The 18184-nt window shown below is 46.8% G+C and overlaps 1 protein-coding gene across 2 annotated transcripts; it reads left to right on the top strand.

Moving 5' to 3' along the window:
• Window positions 1-4090: 4090 nt before the first annotated feature.
• On the top strand, window positions 4091-17784 carry LOC120021661 (serine/arginine-rich splicing factor 1B-like). 2 transcript variants are annotated; one of them, XM_038965480.1, is made up of 6 exons: window positions 4091-4522; window positions 9571-9776; window positions 13806-13978; window positions 14097-14370; window positions 14707-14803; window positions 17227-17784. In XM_038965480.1, the coding sequence occupies exons 1-4, from the start codon at window positions 4311-4313 to the stop codon at window positions 14280-14282; spliced, it is 777 nt and encodes a 258-aa protein (XP_038821408.1). In that variant the 5' UTR covers window positions 4091-4310; the 3' UTR covers window positions 14283-14370; window positions 14707-14803; window positions 17227-17784. The 2 variants fall into 2 exon arrangements, with proteins under 2 accessions (XP_038821408.1, XP_038821407.1); XM_038965479.1 differs by having other exon boundaries at window positions 14097-14803.
• Window positions 17785-18184: the final 400 nt, after the last annotated feature.

Raw genomic sequence — 18184 nt, forward strand, 5'->3', positions numbered from 1 at the left:
GGAATATCAGGGTTTGTTCTCGGATGTGCCAGCTCAGGCAAATGTACTGGAGCATGACGTTGACGTTGGGGACTGGACCCCGATCAAACATCATGCCTATCGAGTGAACCCTGAAAAGAGAGAGACGCTCCACAGTGAGGTGGAGTTCATGCTTGAACATGGCGTTGCACTACATGGCAACAGTCCGTGGAGTTCGCCCTGCATATTAGGATGGGTCTCTGCGGTTTGTTCAGATTTTTGGAGGCTTAATGTTGTTACTAAGCCGGACCTTTGCCCAGGGTCAACGATTGTGTGGACCCGTGTTGGCGCTACTAAGTACATTAGCAAGTTTGATCTGCTGAAGGGATATTGTCAGGTCCCTCTAACTGAGCCTAAGAGTTGTCTGCTTTTGTCACGCCTGATGGTTTGTTTTCCATCCTTCGTCTCCCGTTCGAGAGAGCCGGAAATGCCGGAGCCATGTTTGAAAGGCTCATGCACATCGTGCTACGGATTTGACCAGTCCGAAAGTTTTTTTTCTGTTGGAGCCCCAACTGTCAGGAGGCTTTTGGTCTCTCCACCGGTGCTAGCTTCATGCTAGTTTCATGCTGAAACAGGAAAGGGCCTTCGCCAAAATGTTGCCACAAAGTTGGAAGCACAGAATCATCTAGAATATCATTGTATGCTGTAGCATTAAGATTTCCCTTCACTGGAACTAAGGGGCCTAGCCCGAACCATGAAAAACAGCCCCAGATCATTGTTCCTCCTCCACCAAACTTTACAGTTGGCACTATGCATTGGGGCAGGTAGCGTTCTCCTGACATCCTCCAAACCCAGATTAGTCCGTTGAATGTAGTTTTGTATACAGTGCCTTCGGAAAGTATTCAGACCCATTGACTTTCACTACATTTTGTTACGTTACAGCCTTATTCTAAAATAGACTAAATCTTTTTTTTCCCTCATCAATCTATGCACAATACCCCGTAATGACAAAGCAAAAACAGAGCCTGAGAGGATCTACAGAGAAGAATGGGAGAAACTTCCCAAATGCAGGTGTGCCAAGCTTGTAGTGTTTTTTTTATTTCACCTTTATTTAACCAGGTAGGCCACAAGTTCTCATTTACAACTGTGACCTGGCCAAGATAAAGCAAAGCAGTGTGACAAAAACAACACAGAGTTACACATGGAATAAACAAACATACAGTCAATAACACAATAGAAAAATCTGTATACATGCACATGAAGTAAGAAGGTAAGGCAATAAATAGGCCAAAAGTGGCGAAGTAATTACAATTTAGCAATTTACACTGGAGTGATATATGTGCTGATGAGGATGTAGTCAAATTCAACAATGAGTGGTTTGGAAGGAATCAGTGACTAACTGCAAGCATTGCAAAGCAATCACTAGCCTGCTATTCAGTGGAGTGGCTGTGTGGTACCACGTCTAAAATTAAGGGTCTCTTTTCCACATTTTAAAATGATAAACATTCAACATTGGCCCTGCTGTCAATGAAGCATGATTTGTGCCACGCTCAAAACAACCGTTAACTCGGGAAACTGCACAATCTGTCTTTAGTGAAGACAACTGGAAACTCGGGTAAACGAGCTACGACTGAGGAAATACGTTTTGAACTTTCATCTAACTCAGAATTGTAAATTGGGAACTCAGGAACGACCTGAAGATCACTGACGTCATCAGTATGCAAAGCTGTCATCAAGACAAAGGGCGGCTACTGTGAAGAATCTAAAAAATACATTTAGATTTGTTTAACACTTTGTTGGTTACTACATGATTCCATATGTGTTATTTCATAGTTTTGATGTCTTCACTATTATTCTACAATGTAGAAAATAGTAAAAATAAATAAAAAAGGTGTGTCCAAACTTTTGACTGGTAGTGTAGTTCAATTTAAGGTAATAAAATGTTGTTTTGTTTGTAAATGTACATTTGTGAATATGAAATTTGGCCAAAGGAATAATGAAATGAATTACATAAAATTGTTTCAACTTATTTCTATCCTAAGTAAAGAATCCAAGAAGTACATCTCTCCACAATAGTGTAAGATCTTCATAAATGTGTTCAGTTATAAATCTACTGATGTCTTGCCACAGATTCCTTACATGAATACAATACCGAAAAAGATGCAACACTGTTTCTGGGTGGTCATTACAAAAGGTACAATTTGGAGATAAAAAAAACTTAATCTAGTGGTTGGCAGGATAATATTTATGAATAATTTTAATAAGTAGGTATGTATGTGGCAACATCCAAACTTTGTTCCAACAGACATTATCAATAAAACCATTCCAATAAAGCATGACATAAGGTATAGACATCCTGTTGAAACAAGGCTCCTATAGCGCTATTGTTGTTGAATGGACCAAAAGAGAAACAAATCTTTCCTACTGATGAGTCAGCAGGGTCAAGGGAAGGTAGGCTCTGAGGGTCAGGTCTTGACACGTTCCTGAATAATAAAGCAACACCTGAGGGAATGGCGTCTAAAACAATGGCAAACATCTTTAAGTGTTACTGGGATCTTGTAAAATTATCCTTATAAAGAAGTAAAAAACCCTCTGCATTTACACGTTGTCACACCAATAGGATATTATTTCGGAACCAATATTCTAAAAACAAATAAGTATTTTTATTCAACATGTCCCGATTTTATTCCATATATAATATCTGTGTGAAGAAAAATGATGCTTATAAATGAAGGACCATGACAAGAAAACCTGCCGATGAAAAGCAGAGTTTCACTTGAACTGTCAATATTATAATTGCAAACTAACATGAAGTTAAAGGCCACCAAAAGTAGAGAAGACATGAGGAATAAAGTTCCACATAGAAGTGGGTCTTCTTAGGAATTGTTTTATCCAATTGATCTTAAATAATATTTTAAGGTAGTAAAGTCTAGAAAATTCAGCCCACCATTCTCATAAGTGTTCATTACAACAGTTTTCCTCATGTAATGGGTACGGTTTCTCCACAGAAAGTTGAAAAGCATCTGGTCTATCTCCTTGCTTATTTTACCGTCAAGATATAAAGATAGAACGCCATATGTTAGTCTAGAGAAACCTTCAGCCTTGGTTATTAGGACTCTTCCTTTTAAAGATAAGTCCCTCTGCAGCCATTGATTTAGCTTCTTCTGGTTTTTTTTTTAATGAGGGTTAAAATGTAGGAAGCCACCAGACTTCTGATCCTTAGTAATGGTTATGCCTAAATAAGTAAGTTCTTCTTTCACTGGAATGCCAAAATATGAAGGTGTCCCACAGTCTTTGACAGCCATGAGATCACATTTATTAATGTTAAGACACATACCAGATGCTTTGGAAATGGATTCTATATCACATTGATCGATATGGGAATCTGACCAGCGTCTTTCAGAAAAAGTGTAGTTTCGTCAGCCAGCTGGCTTATAATAATTTCTTTACCAGCTATGGAAATACCTTGTACAGGACTATTATTTAAAGAATTAAGAAGTTGAGTGATTCATAAAAATAGAAACGGTGAGATAGGACAACTTTGCCTAATTCCTTCTTTAACTCAAATCTAGGTGAGTGCTTGTTTTTCCTCTGCTCCTACAAGACCGTAGGCATTCGCGTCATTACATCTCCCTCGTCTGATTGGTCGTTTCCCACGAACCTAACCCTATGCGTCATCACACTCCTTCTGATTGGTTAAGTAGGCGGGCCTTCTGATTTTGTGGCTGTGGTAACTAATGACGACCAAATGAACGCGAGACCAAAGACATTGCAGTATGAAGATATGCAGATCCCCGATCACACGTGTAGGTGTCATGGCGACGTTGGCTGGCTAAGCGCTTGCGTAGAAATACGTCATCGGGTCTAACAGTCGTCTCGCGCCGAACTGCGCAGGTGCAGGCCGTCAAATCAAACGCATGCCTTCGATATAGTCGTTTTTGACGAAAATGAAAACGTGTCACTTTCACGAGGTTGGAGTAATAACATGTTAAAATACTTAAAACATTGTCTCGAATCTAGGTTGTGTCTTTAGATACAAAGGACGAATGTTTCGCTTATCTAACACCAAACCACTTCTTCCCGGAAGTCTTGCGATGTTGCGCCTCTGTGTTTAAAAACTCTGTGGCGAGATCTCGGCACCATTTTGTGAAGCCACTCAAGCCTGCGAGAGTTGTGGTGGGAATATTTGTATTTTGTTGCTAGCTAGTTAACGTTAGTGAGCTAGCAAACTTGGTGTGAACTGTTAACGACTGACCGAACATAGCTTGCTATTTTTACAAGAGCAATTTGCTAAATAACGTTGAAGTGGTTTCCTAACTTTTAAACCACGAAAGTTAGCTAGCAGTCTACGGATGTCTGGAGATAATATGTCGGGCGGCGGGAGCGTGGTTCGTGGCCCAGCGGGAAACAACGACTGTCGGATCTACGTGGGTAACCTGCCGCCTGATATTCGCACTAAAGACGTGGAGGATGTGTTTTATAAGTACGGGGCGATCCGAGATATCGATCTGAAAAACCGGAGGGGAGGACCGCCGTTCGCTTTCGTGGAATTCGAGGACCCCAGGTAAGTTAGCTGACTATGCTAAAAACAAAATTAAGCCGCTTTCAGAACAAACCGATAGCTAACGTTCGCTAAGTAGCTAGCCGCAGGAAGTGCTCGGTAACAACTAGCAACCCCTTAGCTAGCTCGCTACCTCGTGTTGTGTAGAGTAGGAGATATTGGTTGGTGTGTTGTTGCCAGAGGTTTACCAGAGTTTTTAATATACTATATAGGTTCTTTGATCTTTCTACTATGGTCAAGAGCCAAGTTATTGAGGTGGTCATCCACAATCATAATTATTGCTAAACGGAGAGTTGCGCAAGATGGCGATGGGCCGGACACATGACTTTATTTAACGCTTCTTTTGAATTAGGTAATTGCATCTGCCATGGAGTCCAGTTGCATTATATTAGTTTGTCCCAACTGCTTGCCGTTGTTTAGAAGTAATCGCGCTAACATTTTAGGGTATTTGTCACCCTGCCAGCTACTAGTTTTATTGAGCACCGTTGCACCAACTCGCCTATCAAACTTTCTATGCTCAGCCCATTGTTCTGCGTCACAACGCTAGCAACGCTGTTAAATAAGAGCTACCCTCCCCAACCGTCTGGGTTTACCGAAGGTAACTCGATATTAATAAGGTTACTATGTGAGAGCGTCCACTGTTCGCATGGGTACACGTTGATGGCCTACGGTGACTGATCGCTGGCGTGTGTAAATCAAAAGTGAAACATTCTATTCGTCTCGTGGTTAACAATCATTCAGGGTGTAAAACCTAACAAGTGTCCCTGTCTTTTTCAAGATGTGGCAAATTTTAAAGCACTTCTTTGGTTTGAAGAAATAACCTTTTTTTGGGGGGGGATTCATTGTTTCTAACTGGTTGCTGGGTAATTTAATTTGCGTTGAAGTCTGTAACACCAGATACACATTAGTACGTTGGGGAGATGAAACAATGGACGCCCGTTCATTTTGAATGAAGGAAGCAAAGTGGGCGGGGACCGTTGTGCGAGGGGCGGGACCAAAGTTGGGGAAAACGTAACTTCATGCAAATAATCCGAGACATGGCATTGTTATTTACCAATCCAAGCTCGCTGTAGTTTCCAGCCCCTACTGGATTGGCTGTTGATACCTATCACTACCTAGCCTGATTGCTAGCGCCAACATGAGGGTGAAGCAAGCGTGGCTATCCGTTAGTAGGCAGCCTAGTGGTTAGAGCTTTGTACCTGTTTTTTCCCCACCTTTATTTAACCAGGTATTAGATCAGTTAACCAGGTAGGCTAGTTGAGAACAAGTTCTCATTTACAACTGCGACCTGCCAAGATAAAGCAAAGCAGTGCAGCACAAACAACAACACAGAGTTACACATGGAATAAACAAAAGTACAGTCAATAGAAAAGTCTATATACAGTGTGTGCAAATGGCTTGAGATTAGGGAGGTAAGGCAATAAATAGGCCGTAGTGGAGAAATAATTACAATTGAGCATTTAAACACTGGAGTGATAGATGTGCAGAAGATGAATGTGCAAGTAGAGATACTGGGTTGCAAAAAATAAATAACAATATGGGGATGGGGTAGTTGGATGTGCTATTTACAGGTACATTGATCTGTGAGCTGCTCTGATAGCTGATGCTTAAAGTTAGTGAGGGAGATATGAGTCTCCAGCTAATGTGATTTTTGCAGTTCGTTCCAATCATTTGCAGCAGAGAACTGGAAGGAAAGGCGGCCAAAGTAGGAGTTGGCTTTGGGGATGACCAGTGAAATATACCAGCTGGAGCGCGTGCTGCGGGTGGGTGCTGCTATGGTGACCAGTGAGCTGAGACACGGCGGGGATTTACCTAGCAAATACTTATAGATGACCTGGAGCCAGTGGGTTTGGCGACGAATATGAAGCGAGGGACAGCCAACGAGAGCATACAGCTCGTGGTGGTGGGTAGTATATGTGGTATATGGATTGGAGATTCTTAATGAGTCTGGAAGGAGAGTTTACAGTCTAACCAGACACCTAGGTATTTGTAGTTGTCCACATATTCTAAGTCAGAACCGTCCAGAGTAGTGATGCTGGGAAGGCGGGCAGCGATCGGTTAAAGAGCAGGCATTTAGTTTTACTTGCATTTAAGAGCAGTTGGGGGCCATGGGAGGAGAGTTGTATGGCATTGAAGCTCGTAATGGTGTCCAAAGAAGGGCCAGAAGTATACAGAATATCGGGCGATCACGATTTGACACACAGAACTCTGTCTGAGAAGTAGTTGGTGAACCAGGCGAGGCAGTCATTTGAGAAACCAAGGCTGTTGAGTCTGCCGATAAGAATACGGTGTTTGACAGAGTCGAAAGCCTTGGCGTGGTCGATGAAGACGGCTGCACAGTACTGTCTTTTATTGATGGCGGTTATGATATCATTTCGGACCTTGAGCGTGGCTGAGGTGCACCCATGACCAGCTCGGAAACCAGATTGCATAACGGAGAAGGTGCGGTGGGATTCGAATTGGTCAGTGATCTGTTTAACTTGGCTTTCGAAGACCTTAGAAATACAGGGTAGGATAGATATAGGTCTATAACAGTTTGGGTCTAGAGTGTCACCCCCTTTGAAGAGAGGGATGACCGCGGCAGCTTTCCAATCTTTGGGAATCTCAGACGACACGAAAGAGAGGTTGAACAGGCTGGTAATAGGGGTTGCAACAATGGCAGCGGATACTTTTAGAGAGGGTCCAGATTAGAGGTCGACCGATTATAATTTTTCAATACCGATTATTGGAGGACCAAAAAAAGCCGATGCCGATTTAATAAAATAAAAAAATATATATATTATTTGTAATAATGACAATTACAACAATACTGAATGAACAGTTATTTTAACTTAATATAATACATCAATAAAATCAACTTAGCCTCAAATAAATAATGAAACATGTTCAATTTGGTTTAAATAATGCAAAAACAAAGGAAGTTACTGCAATATGTGCCATGTAAGAAAGCTAACGTTTAAGTTCCTTGCTCAGAACATGAGAACATATGAAAGCTGGTGGTTCCTTTTAACATGAGTCTTCAATATTCCCAGGTAAGAAGTTTTAGGTTGTAGTTATTATAGGAATTATAGGACTATTTCTCTCTATACGATTTGTATTTCATATACCTTTGACTATTGGATGTTCTTATAGGCACTTTAGTATTGCCAGTGTAACAGTATAGCTTCCGTCCCGCCCCTACCTGGGCTCGACCCAGGAACACATCGACAACAGCCACCCTCGAAGCAGCGTTACCCATGCAGAGCAAGGGGAACAACTACTCCAAGTCTCAGAGCGAGTGACGTTTGAAACGCTATTAGCGCGCAAGTATTGAAGTATTGTAAGAGCTGCTGGTACAACGCACGAAAGTGCTGTTTGAATGAATGCTTACGAGCCTGCTGCTGCCTACCACCGCTCAGACTGCTCTATCAAATCATAGACTTAATTATAGCATACTAACACACAGAAATACGAGCCTTAGGTCATTAATATGGTCTAATCCGGAAACTATCATCTCGAAAACAAAACGTTTATTCTTTCAGTGAAATACGGAACCGTTCTGTCAATTAACGTAGGTGAGGTCTCCGCATGTGTGTGGGGTGGGACGAAAAAGCCATCTAAGGCATTTTGAGCGGGACTGAGGGCTCTACAGTGAAAAAAGCAATAAAAACTAGCAAAGACAGCAGTAGACAAGGCATATGGACATTAGAGAGGCATAAATCACAGGTGTTGCTCAGGAGAGCTAAGACAACGGTTAAATGGCGATGAATGGGCAGAGTGGGTCAGTTGGATACATACATGACCTGAGTTCGAGGCTGGGGGTAAACAAAATGACAGGTAAACAAAATGAGGAACCGTGTTATTGAAACAGTCCAGGGGGGCATTAGCTGTGTAGCCGAGTGATCATAGGGTCGAAAGAGTAGCAATGGTTGAGTCAGGGTGCTGTACGGTATTCACTACTACGCTAGGCGAGCAGGGGACACGGCGTTCAGAAAAGCTAGCGGGCCGGGCTTAGTAGATAGTTCCGAGGCGATATTGTAACAGAATAGCCTGTTAAGACCACATCGGGCGATCACGTAGGCATTCCAGTCGTGATGGATCGGCGGGGCTCCGTGTTGACAATAAAGGGAGGCCATTTGGCAAAGGAGGTATTGTAGCCCAAGAATTAGTTGGTATATGGACCTAGCTCGAGGCTAGGTCAAAGCTAGCTGGTACGTGCTTCGGGACAGAGGCGTTAGCTAACGGTAGCCACTCGTTTGCAGCTAGCTAGCAGATAGCTAGGAGTAAAGATCCGGTGTAATGATCCAGAGCGGCAGGAATCCAGGTGATACGGTAGAGAGAAGCAGTCCCATATGCTCTGGGTTGATATCGCCCTGTGCAGACTGGCAGGTGATTGTCCGAGCTAACGCTGGCTGATTCCGGGGGGGGGGATGGCGAGGACCGCTAGCCGTGGCTAACAAAGACTAGTAGCTAGTTAGCTGGCTAGCTCCTGATGGAAGTTCCAGTTATAAGGAATATGAATTGCAAAAGAAATAGATCCGTACCACATTGGGTGAGGTGAGTTGCAGGAAAGTATATTTAGTTCGTAAAAAAGACCGGCTATTGACACCGATATACATGTCCTACTGCGCCGCCATCTTGTGACCGAAAGGTTGTAAGATCGAATCCCTGAGCTGACGAGGTAAAAAATTGTGTTCTGCCCCTGAACAAGGCAGTTAACCCACTGTTCCTAGGCCGTCATTATAACTGATTTGCCTAGTTAAACAAAGGTACAATTAAAAAACCAAACATCGGGTTACTCGGGTTCACTGAGGGTGTTTTCACACAGTTCTGAGCTGTAGGCCAATCAGTTAGACTATGTTACATTTGATTTATTTGGTCCGGTTGGTTTCATGTTGCCATGAAACCACTGTGCGTACATTAAACAACTCGGTGAAAACGGGTAGGCTGTGGAATGTGCCTTTCACAAACTGATGCACAGGCAGCAGAGTGAAGTAGCTGGCTAATTAACTATTGGCCCTCTCCAACTCTGTCTGTGTTGTCATATCTTTCTCTGTGTCTGTGTATCCCAGGGATGCTGATGATGCGGTGCACGGTCGTGATGGTTATGACTATGATGGTTACCGTCTCCGGGTGGAGTTCCCCCGTAGCGGGCGTGGGGGAGGGAGAGGGGGTGGTGGCGGCGGCAGGGGTGGCGGCGGCGATGGAGGAGGAGGGGCCCCAAGAGGACGATACGGACCTCCCTCACGGCGCTCAGAGTACAGGGTCATCGTCTCAGGTCAGTCTTTACCCCTCCCTTCCCCTGTCTTTACACTGTTACCCCTCTACCACCTCCTCCTCCAGGTCTCCTCCTGTCTTTACACTGTTACCCCTCTACCACCTCCTCCTCCTCCAGGTCTCCTCCTGTCTTTACACTGTTACCCCTCTACCACCTCCTCCTCCAGGTCTCCTCCTGTCTTTACACTGTTACCCCTCTACCACCTCCTCCTCCTCCAGGTCTCCTCCTGTCTTTACACTGTTACCCCTCTACCACCTCCTCCTCCAGGTCTCCTCCTGTCTTTACACTGTTACTCCTCTACCACCACCTCCTCCTCCAGGTCTCCTCCTGTCTTTACACTGTTACCCCTCTACCACCTCCTCCTCCTCCAGGTCTCCTCCTGTCTTTACACTGTTACCCCTCTACCACCTCCTCCTCCAGGTCTCCTCCTGTCTTTATACTGTTACCCCTCTACCACCTCCTCCTCCTCCAGGTCTCCTCCTGTCTTTACACTGTTACCCCTCTACCACCTCCTCCTCCTCCTCCAGGTCTCCTCCTGTCTTTACACTGTTACCCCTCTACCACCTCCTCCTCCAGGTCTCCTCCTGTCTTTACACTGTTACCCCTCTACCACCTCCTCCTCCTCCAGGTCTCCTCCTGTCTTTACACTGTTACCCCTCTACCACCTCCTCCTCCAGGTCTCCTCCTGTCTTTACACTGTTACCCCTCTACCACCTCCTCCTCCAGGTCTCCTCCTGTCTTTACACTGTTACCCCTCTACCACCTCCTCCTCCTCCAGGTCTCCTCCTGTCTTTACACTGTTACCCCTCTACCACCTCCTCCTCCAGGTCTCCTCCTGTCTTTACACTGTTACCCCTCTACCACCTCCTCCTCCTCCAGGTCTCCTCCTGTCTTTACACTGTTACCCCTCTACCACCTCCTCCTCCTCCAGGTCTCCTCCTGTCTTTACACTGTTACCCCTCTACCACCTCCTCCTCCTCCAGGTCTCCTCCTGTCTTTACACTGTTACCCCTCTACCACCTCCTCCTCCTCCAGGTCTCCTCCTGTCTTTACACTGTTACCCCTCTACCACCTCCTCCTCCTCCAGGTCTCCTCCTGTCTTTACACTGTTACCCCTCTACCACCTCCTCCTCCTCCAGGTCTCCTCCTGTCTTTACACTGTTACCCCTCTACCACCTCCTCCTCCTCCAGGTCTCCTCCTGTCTTTACACTGTTACCCCTCTACCACCTCCTCCTCCTCCAGGTCTCCTCCTGTCTTTACACTGTTACCCCTCTACCACCTCCTCCTCCTCCAGGTCTCCTCCTGTCTTTACACTGTTACCCCTCTACCACCTCCTCCTCCTCCAGGTCTCCTCCTGTCTTTACACTGTTACCCCTCTACCACCTCCTCCTCCTCCAGGTCTCCTCCTGTCTTTACACTGTTACCCCTCTACCACCTCCTCCCCTCCAGGTTTCCTCCTGTCTTTACACTGTTACCCCTCTACCACCTCCTCCTCCAGGTCTCCTCCTGTCTTTACACTGTTACCCCTCTACCACCTCCTCCTCCAGGTCTCCTCCTGTCTTTACACTGTTACCCCTCTACCACCTCCTCCTCCTCCAGGTCTCCTCCTGTCTTTACACTGTTACCCCTCTACCTCCTCCTCCTCCAGGTCTCCTCCTGTCTTTACACTGTTACCCCTCTACCACCTCCTCCCCTCCAGGTCTCCTCCTGTCTTTACACTGTTACCCCTCTACCACCTCCTCCTCCAGGTCTCCTCCTGTCTTTACACTGTTACCCCTCTACCACCTCCTCCCCTCCAGGTTTCCTCCTGTCTTTACACTGTTACCCCTCTACCACCTCCTCCTCCTCCAGGTCTCCTCCTGTCTTTACACTGTTACCCCTCTACCACCTCCTCCTCCAGGTTTCCTCCTGTCTTTACACTGTTACCCCTCTACCACCTCCTCCTCCTCCAGGTCTCCTCCTGTCTTTACACTGTTACCCCTCTACCACCTCCTCCTCCAGGTCTCCTCCTGTCTTTACACTGTTACCCCTCTACCACCTCCTCCTCCAGGTCTCCTCCTGTCTTTACACTGTTACCCCTCTACCACCTCCCCCTCCAGGTCTCCTCCTGTCTTTACACTGTTACCCCTCTACCACCTCCTCCTCCAGGTCTCCTCCTGTCTTTACACTGTTACCCCTCTACCACCTCCTCCTCCAGGTCTCCTCCTGTCTTTATACTGTTACCCCTCTACCACCTCCTCCTCCTCCAGGTCTCCTCCTGTCTTTACACTGTTACCCCTCTACCACCTCCTCCTCCTCCAGGTCTCCTCCTGTCTTTACACTGTTACCCCTCTACCACCTCCTCCTCCTCCAGGTCTCCTCCTGTCTTTACACTGTTACCCCTCTACCACCTCCTCCTCCTCCAGGTCTCCTCCTGTCTTTACACTGTTACCCCTCTACCACCTCCTCCTCCTCCAGGTCTCCTCCTGTCTTTACACTGTTACCCCTCTACCACCTCCTCCTCCTCCAGGTCTCCTCCTGTCTTTACACTGTTACCCCTCTACCACCTCCTCCTCCTCCAGGTCTCCTCCTGTCTTTACACTGTTACCCCTCTACCACCTCCTCCTCCTCCAGGTCTCCTCCTGTCTTTACACTGTTACCCCTCTACCACCTCCTCCTCCTCCAGGTCTCCTCCTGTCTTTACACTGTTACCCCTCTACCACCTCCTCCTCCTCCAGGTCTCCTCCTGTCTTTACACTGTTACCCCTCTAACACCTCCTCCTCCTCCAGGTCTCCTCCTGTCTTTACACTGTTACCCCTCTACCACCTCCTCCTCCTCCAGGTCTCCTCCTGTCTTTACACTGTTACCCCTCTACCACCTCCTCCTCCTCCAGGTCTCCTCCTGTCTTTACACTGTTACCCCTCTACCACCTCCTCCTCCTCCAGGTCTCCTCCTGTCTTTACACTGTTACCCCTCTACCACCTCCTCCTCCTCCAGGTCTCCTCCTGTCTTTACACTGTTACCCCTCTACCACCTCCTCCAGGTCTCCTCCTGTCTTTACACTGTTACCCCTCTACCACCTCCTCCTCCTCCAGGTCTCCTCCTGTCTTTACACTGTTACCCCTCTACCACCTCCTCCTCCTCCAGGTCTCCTCCTGTCTTTACACTGTTACCCCTCTACCACCTCCTCCTCCTCCAGGTCTCCTCCTGTCTTTACACTGTTACCCCTCTACCACCTCCTCCTCCTCCAGGTCTCCTCCTGTCTTTACACTGTTACCCCTCTACCACCTCCTCCTCCTCCAGGTCTCCTCCTGTCTTTACACTGTTACCCCTCTACCACCTCCTCCTCCTCCAGGTCTCCTCCTGTCTTTACACTGTTACCCCTCTACCACCTCCTCCTCCTCCAGGTCTCCTCCTGTCTTTACACTGTTACCCCTCTACCACCTCCTCCTCCTCCAGGTCTCCTCCTGTCTTTACACTGTTACCCCTCTACCACCTCCTCCTCCTCCAGGTCTCCTCCTGTCTTTACACTGTTACCCCTCTACCACCTCCTCCTCCTCCAGGTCTCCTCCTGTCTTTACACTGTTACCCCTCTACCACCTCCTCCTCCTCCAGGTCTCCTCCTGTCTTTACACTGTTACCCCTCTACCACCTCCTCCTCCTCCAGGTCTTTACACTGTTACCCCTCTACCACCTCCTCCTCCTCCAGGTCTTTACACTGTTACCCCTCTACCACCTCCTCCTCCTCCAGGTCTTTACACTGTTACCCCTCTACCACCTCCTCCTCCTCCAGGTCTTTACACTGTTACCCCTCTACCACCTCCTCCTCCTCCAGGTCTTTACACTGTTACCCCTCTACCACCTCCTCCTCCTCCAGGTCTTTACACTGTTACCCCTCTACCACCTCCTCCTCCTCCAGGTCTTTACACTGTTGCTCCTCTACCACCTCCTCCTCCTCCAGGTCTTTACACTGTTACCCCTCTACCACCTCCTCCTCCTCCAGGTCTTTACACTGTTGCTCCTCTACCACCTCCTCCTCCCTCTCCAGGTCTCCCCTCTAGTGGTAGCTGGCAGGACCTAAAGGACCACATGCGCGAGGCAGGTGATGTATGTTATGCTGACGTGTTCCGGGACGGTACCGGCGTGGTGGAGTTCGTACGCAAGGAGGACATGACCTACGCTGTCCGCAAGCTGGACAACACCAAGTTCCGCTCCCACGAGGTAGGTCAGAGGTCAGAGGTTGGTCTGGACTCCAGGGCTAGAACACTTGGTTGGAGTCTACACCCTATACCCTATGTGTGTCTCATCGGGCAGCCTTCTCTCTCTCCTGTGTGTGTAGGGAGAGACTGCGTACGTTCGTGTGAAGGTGGACGGACCTCGCAGCCCCAGTTACGGACGCTCCCGCTCTCGTAGCCGTAGCAACGGGCGCAGCAACAGCCGCTCGCGCAGCTTCTCGCCGCCGCGACGCAGCCGGCCTTCGCCACGCTACTCGCCACGACACTCCCGATCACGCTCCCGCACCTAGACACAAACCACATACACACACACCTCCAGCCCAGCGGCCCCCCCAGGGAGAGGACACATCAGACCAGGAGACGGACAGACGCCGCCCGGTGGACATTCTAATGCATTACACCTCATGTTCTCTTGCCTCGGCTACGTCTTGTTCTTTCATCCCCGTTTCCTGGTCTAGTTTGCCTCAGCTGTGACTTATGACCTCTGTTCTCTTTGTATCTGCTGACCCCTCATCTTCCCCCGATCTCTCTCTCTCTCTCTTCCCCCCCCCCTTCTCTCTCCTCCCATCTGTGTAAAGGGCTTTAATTGTTTTGACTGGGGGGGGGGGGGGGTTGGTGAGATTTATTTTGTGTTTATGTGGGGAGGGATGGTATTATTGTCTTTGATGTGTTTGTTGTGTTGACCTCTGACCTGTCTGTCGTGTCTCTCTGTAGAGATCACAGGAGCAAGCTGATAGGCTGCTGGGAAACAGGAAACTGTTCATATTAGGATTAACAGGAGGAGCAGGAGGAGTCAAATAACCAGCCAATGGTATGACGGCAGTAGTCTCTCATCCAATCAGCTGTCAGACCTGATGTTTTTCTGACCCAGTAATATTATTGAACTGGTTTTAACTTTCTACTCTTAACTCTCTCATATTAATTAGTGCTTTGCCACCTCTCCTTCCCTCAATCTCATCCCGTCCTGGTTTTCTATTCATGGTTTCTGGTCAGAGTAACATGCATGGTAGTGTCAACGGGACAGTGTGTGTCAACGGGACAGTGTGTCTCTGTGTCAACGGGACAGTGTGTGTCAACGGGACAGTGTGTGTCAACGGGACAGTGTGTCTCTGTGTCAACGGGACAGTGTGTCTCTGTGTCAACGGGACAGTGTGTCTCTGTGTCAACGGGACAGTGTGTGTCTGTGTCAACGGGACAGTGTGTCTCTGTGTCAACGGGACAGTGTGTGTCTCTGTGTCAACGGGACAGTGTGTGTCTCTGTGTCAACGGGACAGTGTGTGTCTCTGTGTCAACGGGACAGTGTGTGTCTCTGTGTCAACGGGACAGTGTGTGTCTCTGTGTCAACGGGACAGTGTGTGTCTCTGTGTCAACGGGACAGTGTGTGTCTCTGTGTCAACGGGACAGTGTGTGTCTCTGTGTCAACGGGACAGTGTGTGTCTCTGTGTCAACGGGACAGTGTGTGTCTCTGTGTCAACGGGACAGTGTGTGTCTCTGTGTCAACGGGACAGTGTGTGTCTCTGTGTCAACGGGACAGTGTGTGTCTCTGTGTCAACGGGACAGTGTGTGTCTCTGTGTCAACGGGACAGTGTGTGTCTCTGTGTCAACGGGACAGTGTGTGTGTGTGTGGCATTATTAGTGGTTGGTTATATTTTCTCATTAGTCTTGGTTCAGAGAACTTTCTAGCGTTGAGGTGAGTTTTCAGCTGTAAATGTCTTAAACACACAGCGTTCAGAGCCAGCAGGTTGTGATGGCTGATTGGCTGTAGCTAGACTTGGGTGGTATACTGTATTTTACTATACACAGGTATTGATGCAGGGACCGGTTTGGGTTTTTACTTTACCTTCTATAACGGTATTTGAACGTTTGGTTTGTTAAATGTGATACGTTGTGTGTAACGTCCATTTTAATAGTTGCCTTGGCTACTTGTGTCATCTCTCTCCATGCCGCTTTCCACACACATAGCCCTGCCCCCCTGTCACTCAAGGAGCATATTTGTTGTTGCTTAACCAGGATTCAGTCTGCATTGTCAATGCTGATCACTACCATGTTGGCTAACCAGGAGACGCTTGGGTTCAGTCTGCATTGTCAATGCTGATCACTACCATGTTGGCTAACCAGGAGACGCTTGGGTTCAGTCTGCATTGTCAATGCTGATCACTACCATGTTGGCTAACCAGGAGACGCTTGGGTTCAGTCTGCATTGTCAATGCTGATCACTACCATGTTGGCTAACCAGGAGACGCTTGGGTTCAGTCTGCATTGTCAATGCTGATCACTACCATGTTGGCTAACCAGGAGACGCTTGGGTTCAGTCTGCATTGTCAATGCTGATCACTACCATGTTGATGACAACAATGCTGTTTTCACTTTGCTTCTTAATATAACTCCACTGGCGTTCTATAATTAAACTTAGTTTGTTTCTTACATCTGCAAATTTGTATTTTCATAGCAAGTTGGGCCTAAATCTTGTTAGCCGCTAATAAATGTACTCAGTCAGAGCAAAGGTAACTAGCTATACAGCCTGATAATACCAGTGGTGGTGTAGAACTAAATCGACATGTTGGTACAACAGTATTTTCTAAAACAGGAAAATGTGAATGTTAGTTACATGAAGTAACTAAGAGAACCTTCAATGTAGCCAAAGATTAGAGTCCCCTAGGAAACACTGACCATCACTTTGGTTCCTACCCTGTCACAATACCTCCTCCTGGCATTTTCATTTGTTTTCATGTCAAACACAGTATTCAAAGTGCCCACTATTATATTCTAACTATAGAATTTACCCTGCCTATTCATTACTTCCTTTTATTCCAACAGTTCACCCAAGTGTTTTGCTCTAAATCGCAACATTTGGTAAAAAATAAGGCCTAGTTTTTTGTTGTTGCCCATATCGTGCAGACAGTTTGGAAATGATCTCAAATGAGTTCAGGAAACACAGAAATTTATGAAAAATGATTTTGGTTGAATTGAACAGTGTAGAACAACTAATTTGAAATCACATAATGCATGTGGTATTAGGGTGGCAACAATACTCATAAAGCAAATTAAGGACTTTTATTATTAAAAAAAACATTAAATACCGTCATACCATTAAAAAAATATATATATTTTGGCCATATCGCCAAGCCCTAACTATAGCAGGTTGTGATAGTGTGGCTGATTGGCTGTAGCAGGCTGTGAGTGATTCTAACCTGTTGCTTCCTTCTCTCTGTTGGGTGTGGGATCTGTCTCAAGGAGGGCTGTGATTGGAGGAGGGCTCTGTCTCCCCGTCCCGGAGCCAATCAGACCATCAGGATTCAGGATCAGAGCAGGGATTAGGATTAAGGATGGAGAGAGAAAACGCGGAGTGGGACAGGAGCATAGGATCGGGACCAGACCACAGCCCACTGGAACCTAGATACTAAACCTAATTCACTCAAAATGGCTCTCAAACACCCAAAATTAGTTTATTTTTTCCCCCCCGTGTGGACACCACAGGGTCCTTCTAGGATCCTGACCAGCGTTCTTTTATTATTTAAGAGGAGCTCGGCGCAAAACCAGGAGACTGGCTCAGGATGGAGGGAGGCGCACATAAGGAGATTGGTAACTAGAAGGGAATTATAATCTGGGGGGAGGGGGTAAATGTTTGTTCATTAAAGGGATGGGGGGGTAATGTGTTTGGTTTGGAGGGAGGGTGTTGTTTTTTTTTAAAGGTTTGCATTGTTTCCTCAGTAGATATTATGATTAGTTTGTTTCCCTAGGTGGTAACTTTTCATGTTTCTGCATCTCTTCAATAAAGTGTCTTCTACAGTAGCTAGTCTGTGTGCCTCTGATTCTTCTACAGTAGCTAGTCTGTGTGCCTCTGATTCTTCTACAGTAGCTAGTCTGTGTGCCTCTGATTCTTCTACAGTAGCTAGTCTGTGTGCCTCTGATTCTTCTACAGTAGCTAGTCTGTGTGCCTCTGATTCTTCTACAGTAGCTAGTCTGTGTGCCTCTGATTCTTCTACAGTAGCTAGTCTGTGTGCCTCTGATTCTTCTACAGTAGCTAGTCTGTGTGCCTCTGATTCTTCTACAGTAGCTAGTCTGTGTGCCTCTGATTTCTTCTACAGTAGCTAGTCTGTGTGCCTCTGATTTCTTCTACAGTAGCTAGTCTGTGTGCCTCTGATTTCTTCTACAGTAGCTAGTCTGTGTGCCTCTGATTTCTTCTACAGTA

Source organism: Salvelinus namaycush, chromosome 26 (genome assembly GCF_016432855.1).
Source record: "Salvelinus namaycush isolate Seneca chromosome 26, SaNama_1.0, whole genome shotgun sequence".
Lineage (NCBI taxonomy): Eukaryota > Metazoa > Chordata > Actinopteri > Salmoniformes > Salmonidae > Salvelinus > Salvelinus namaycush.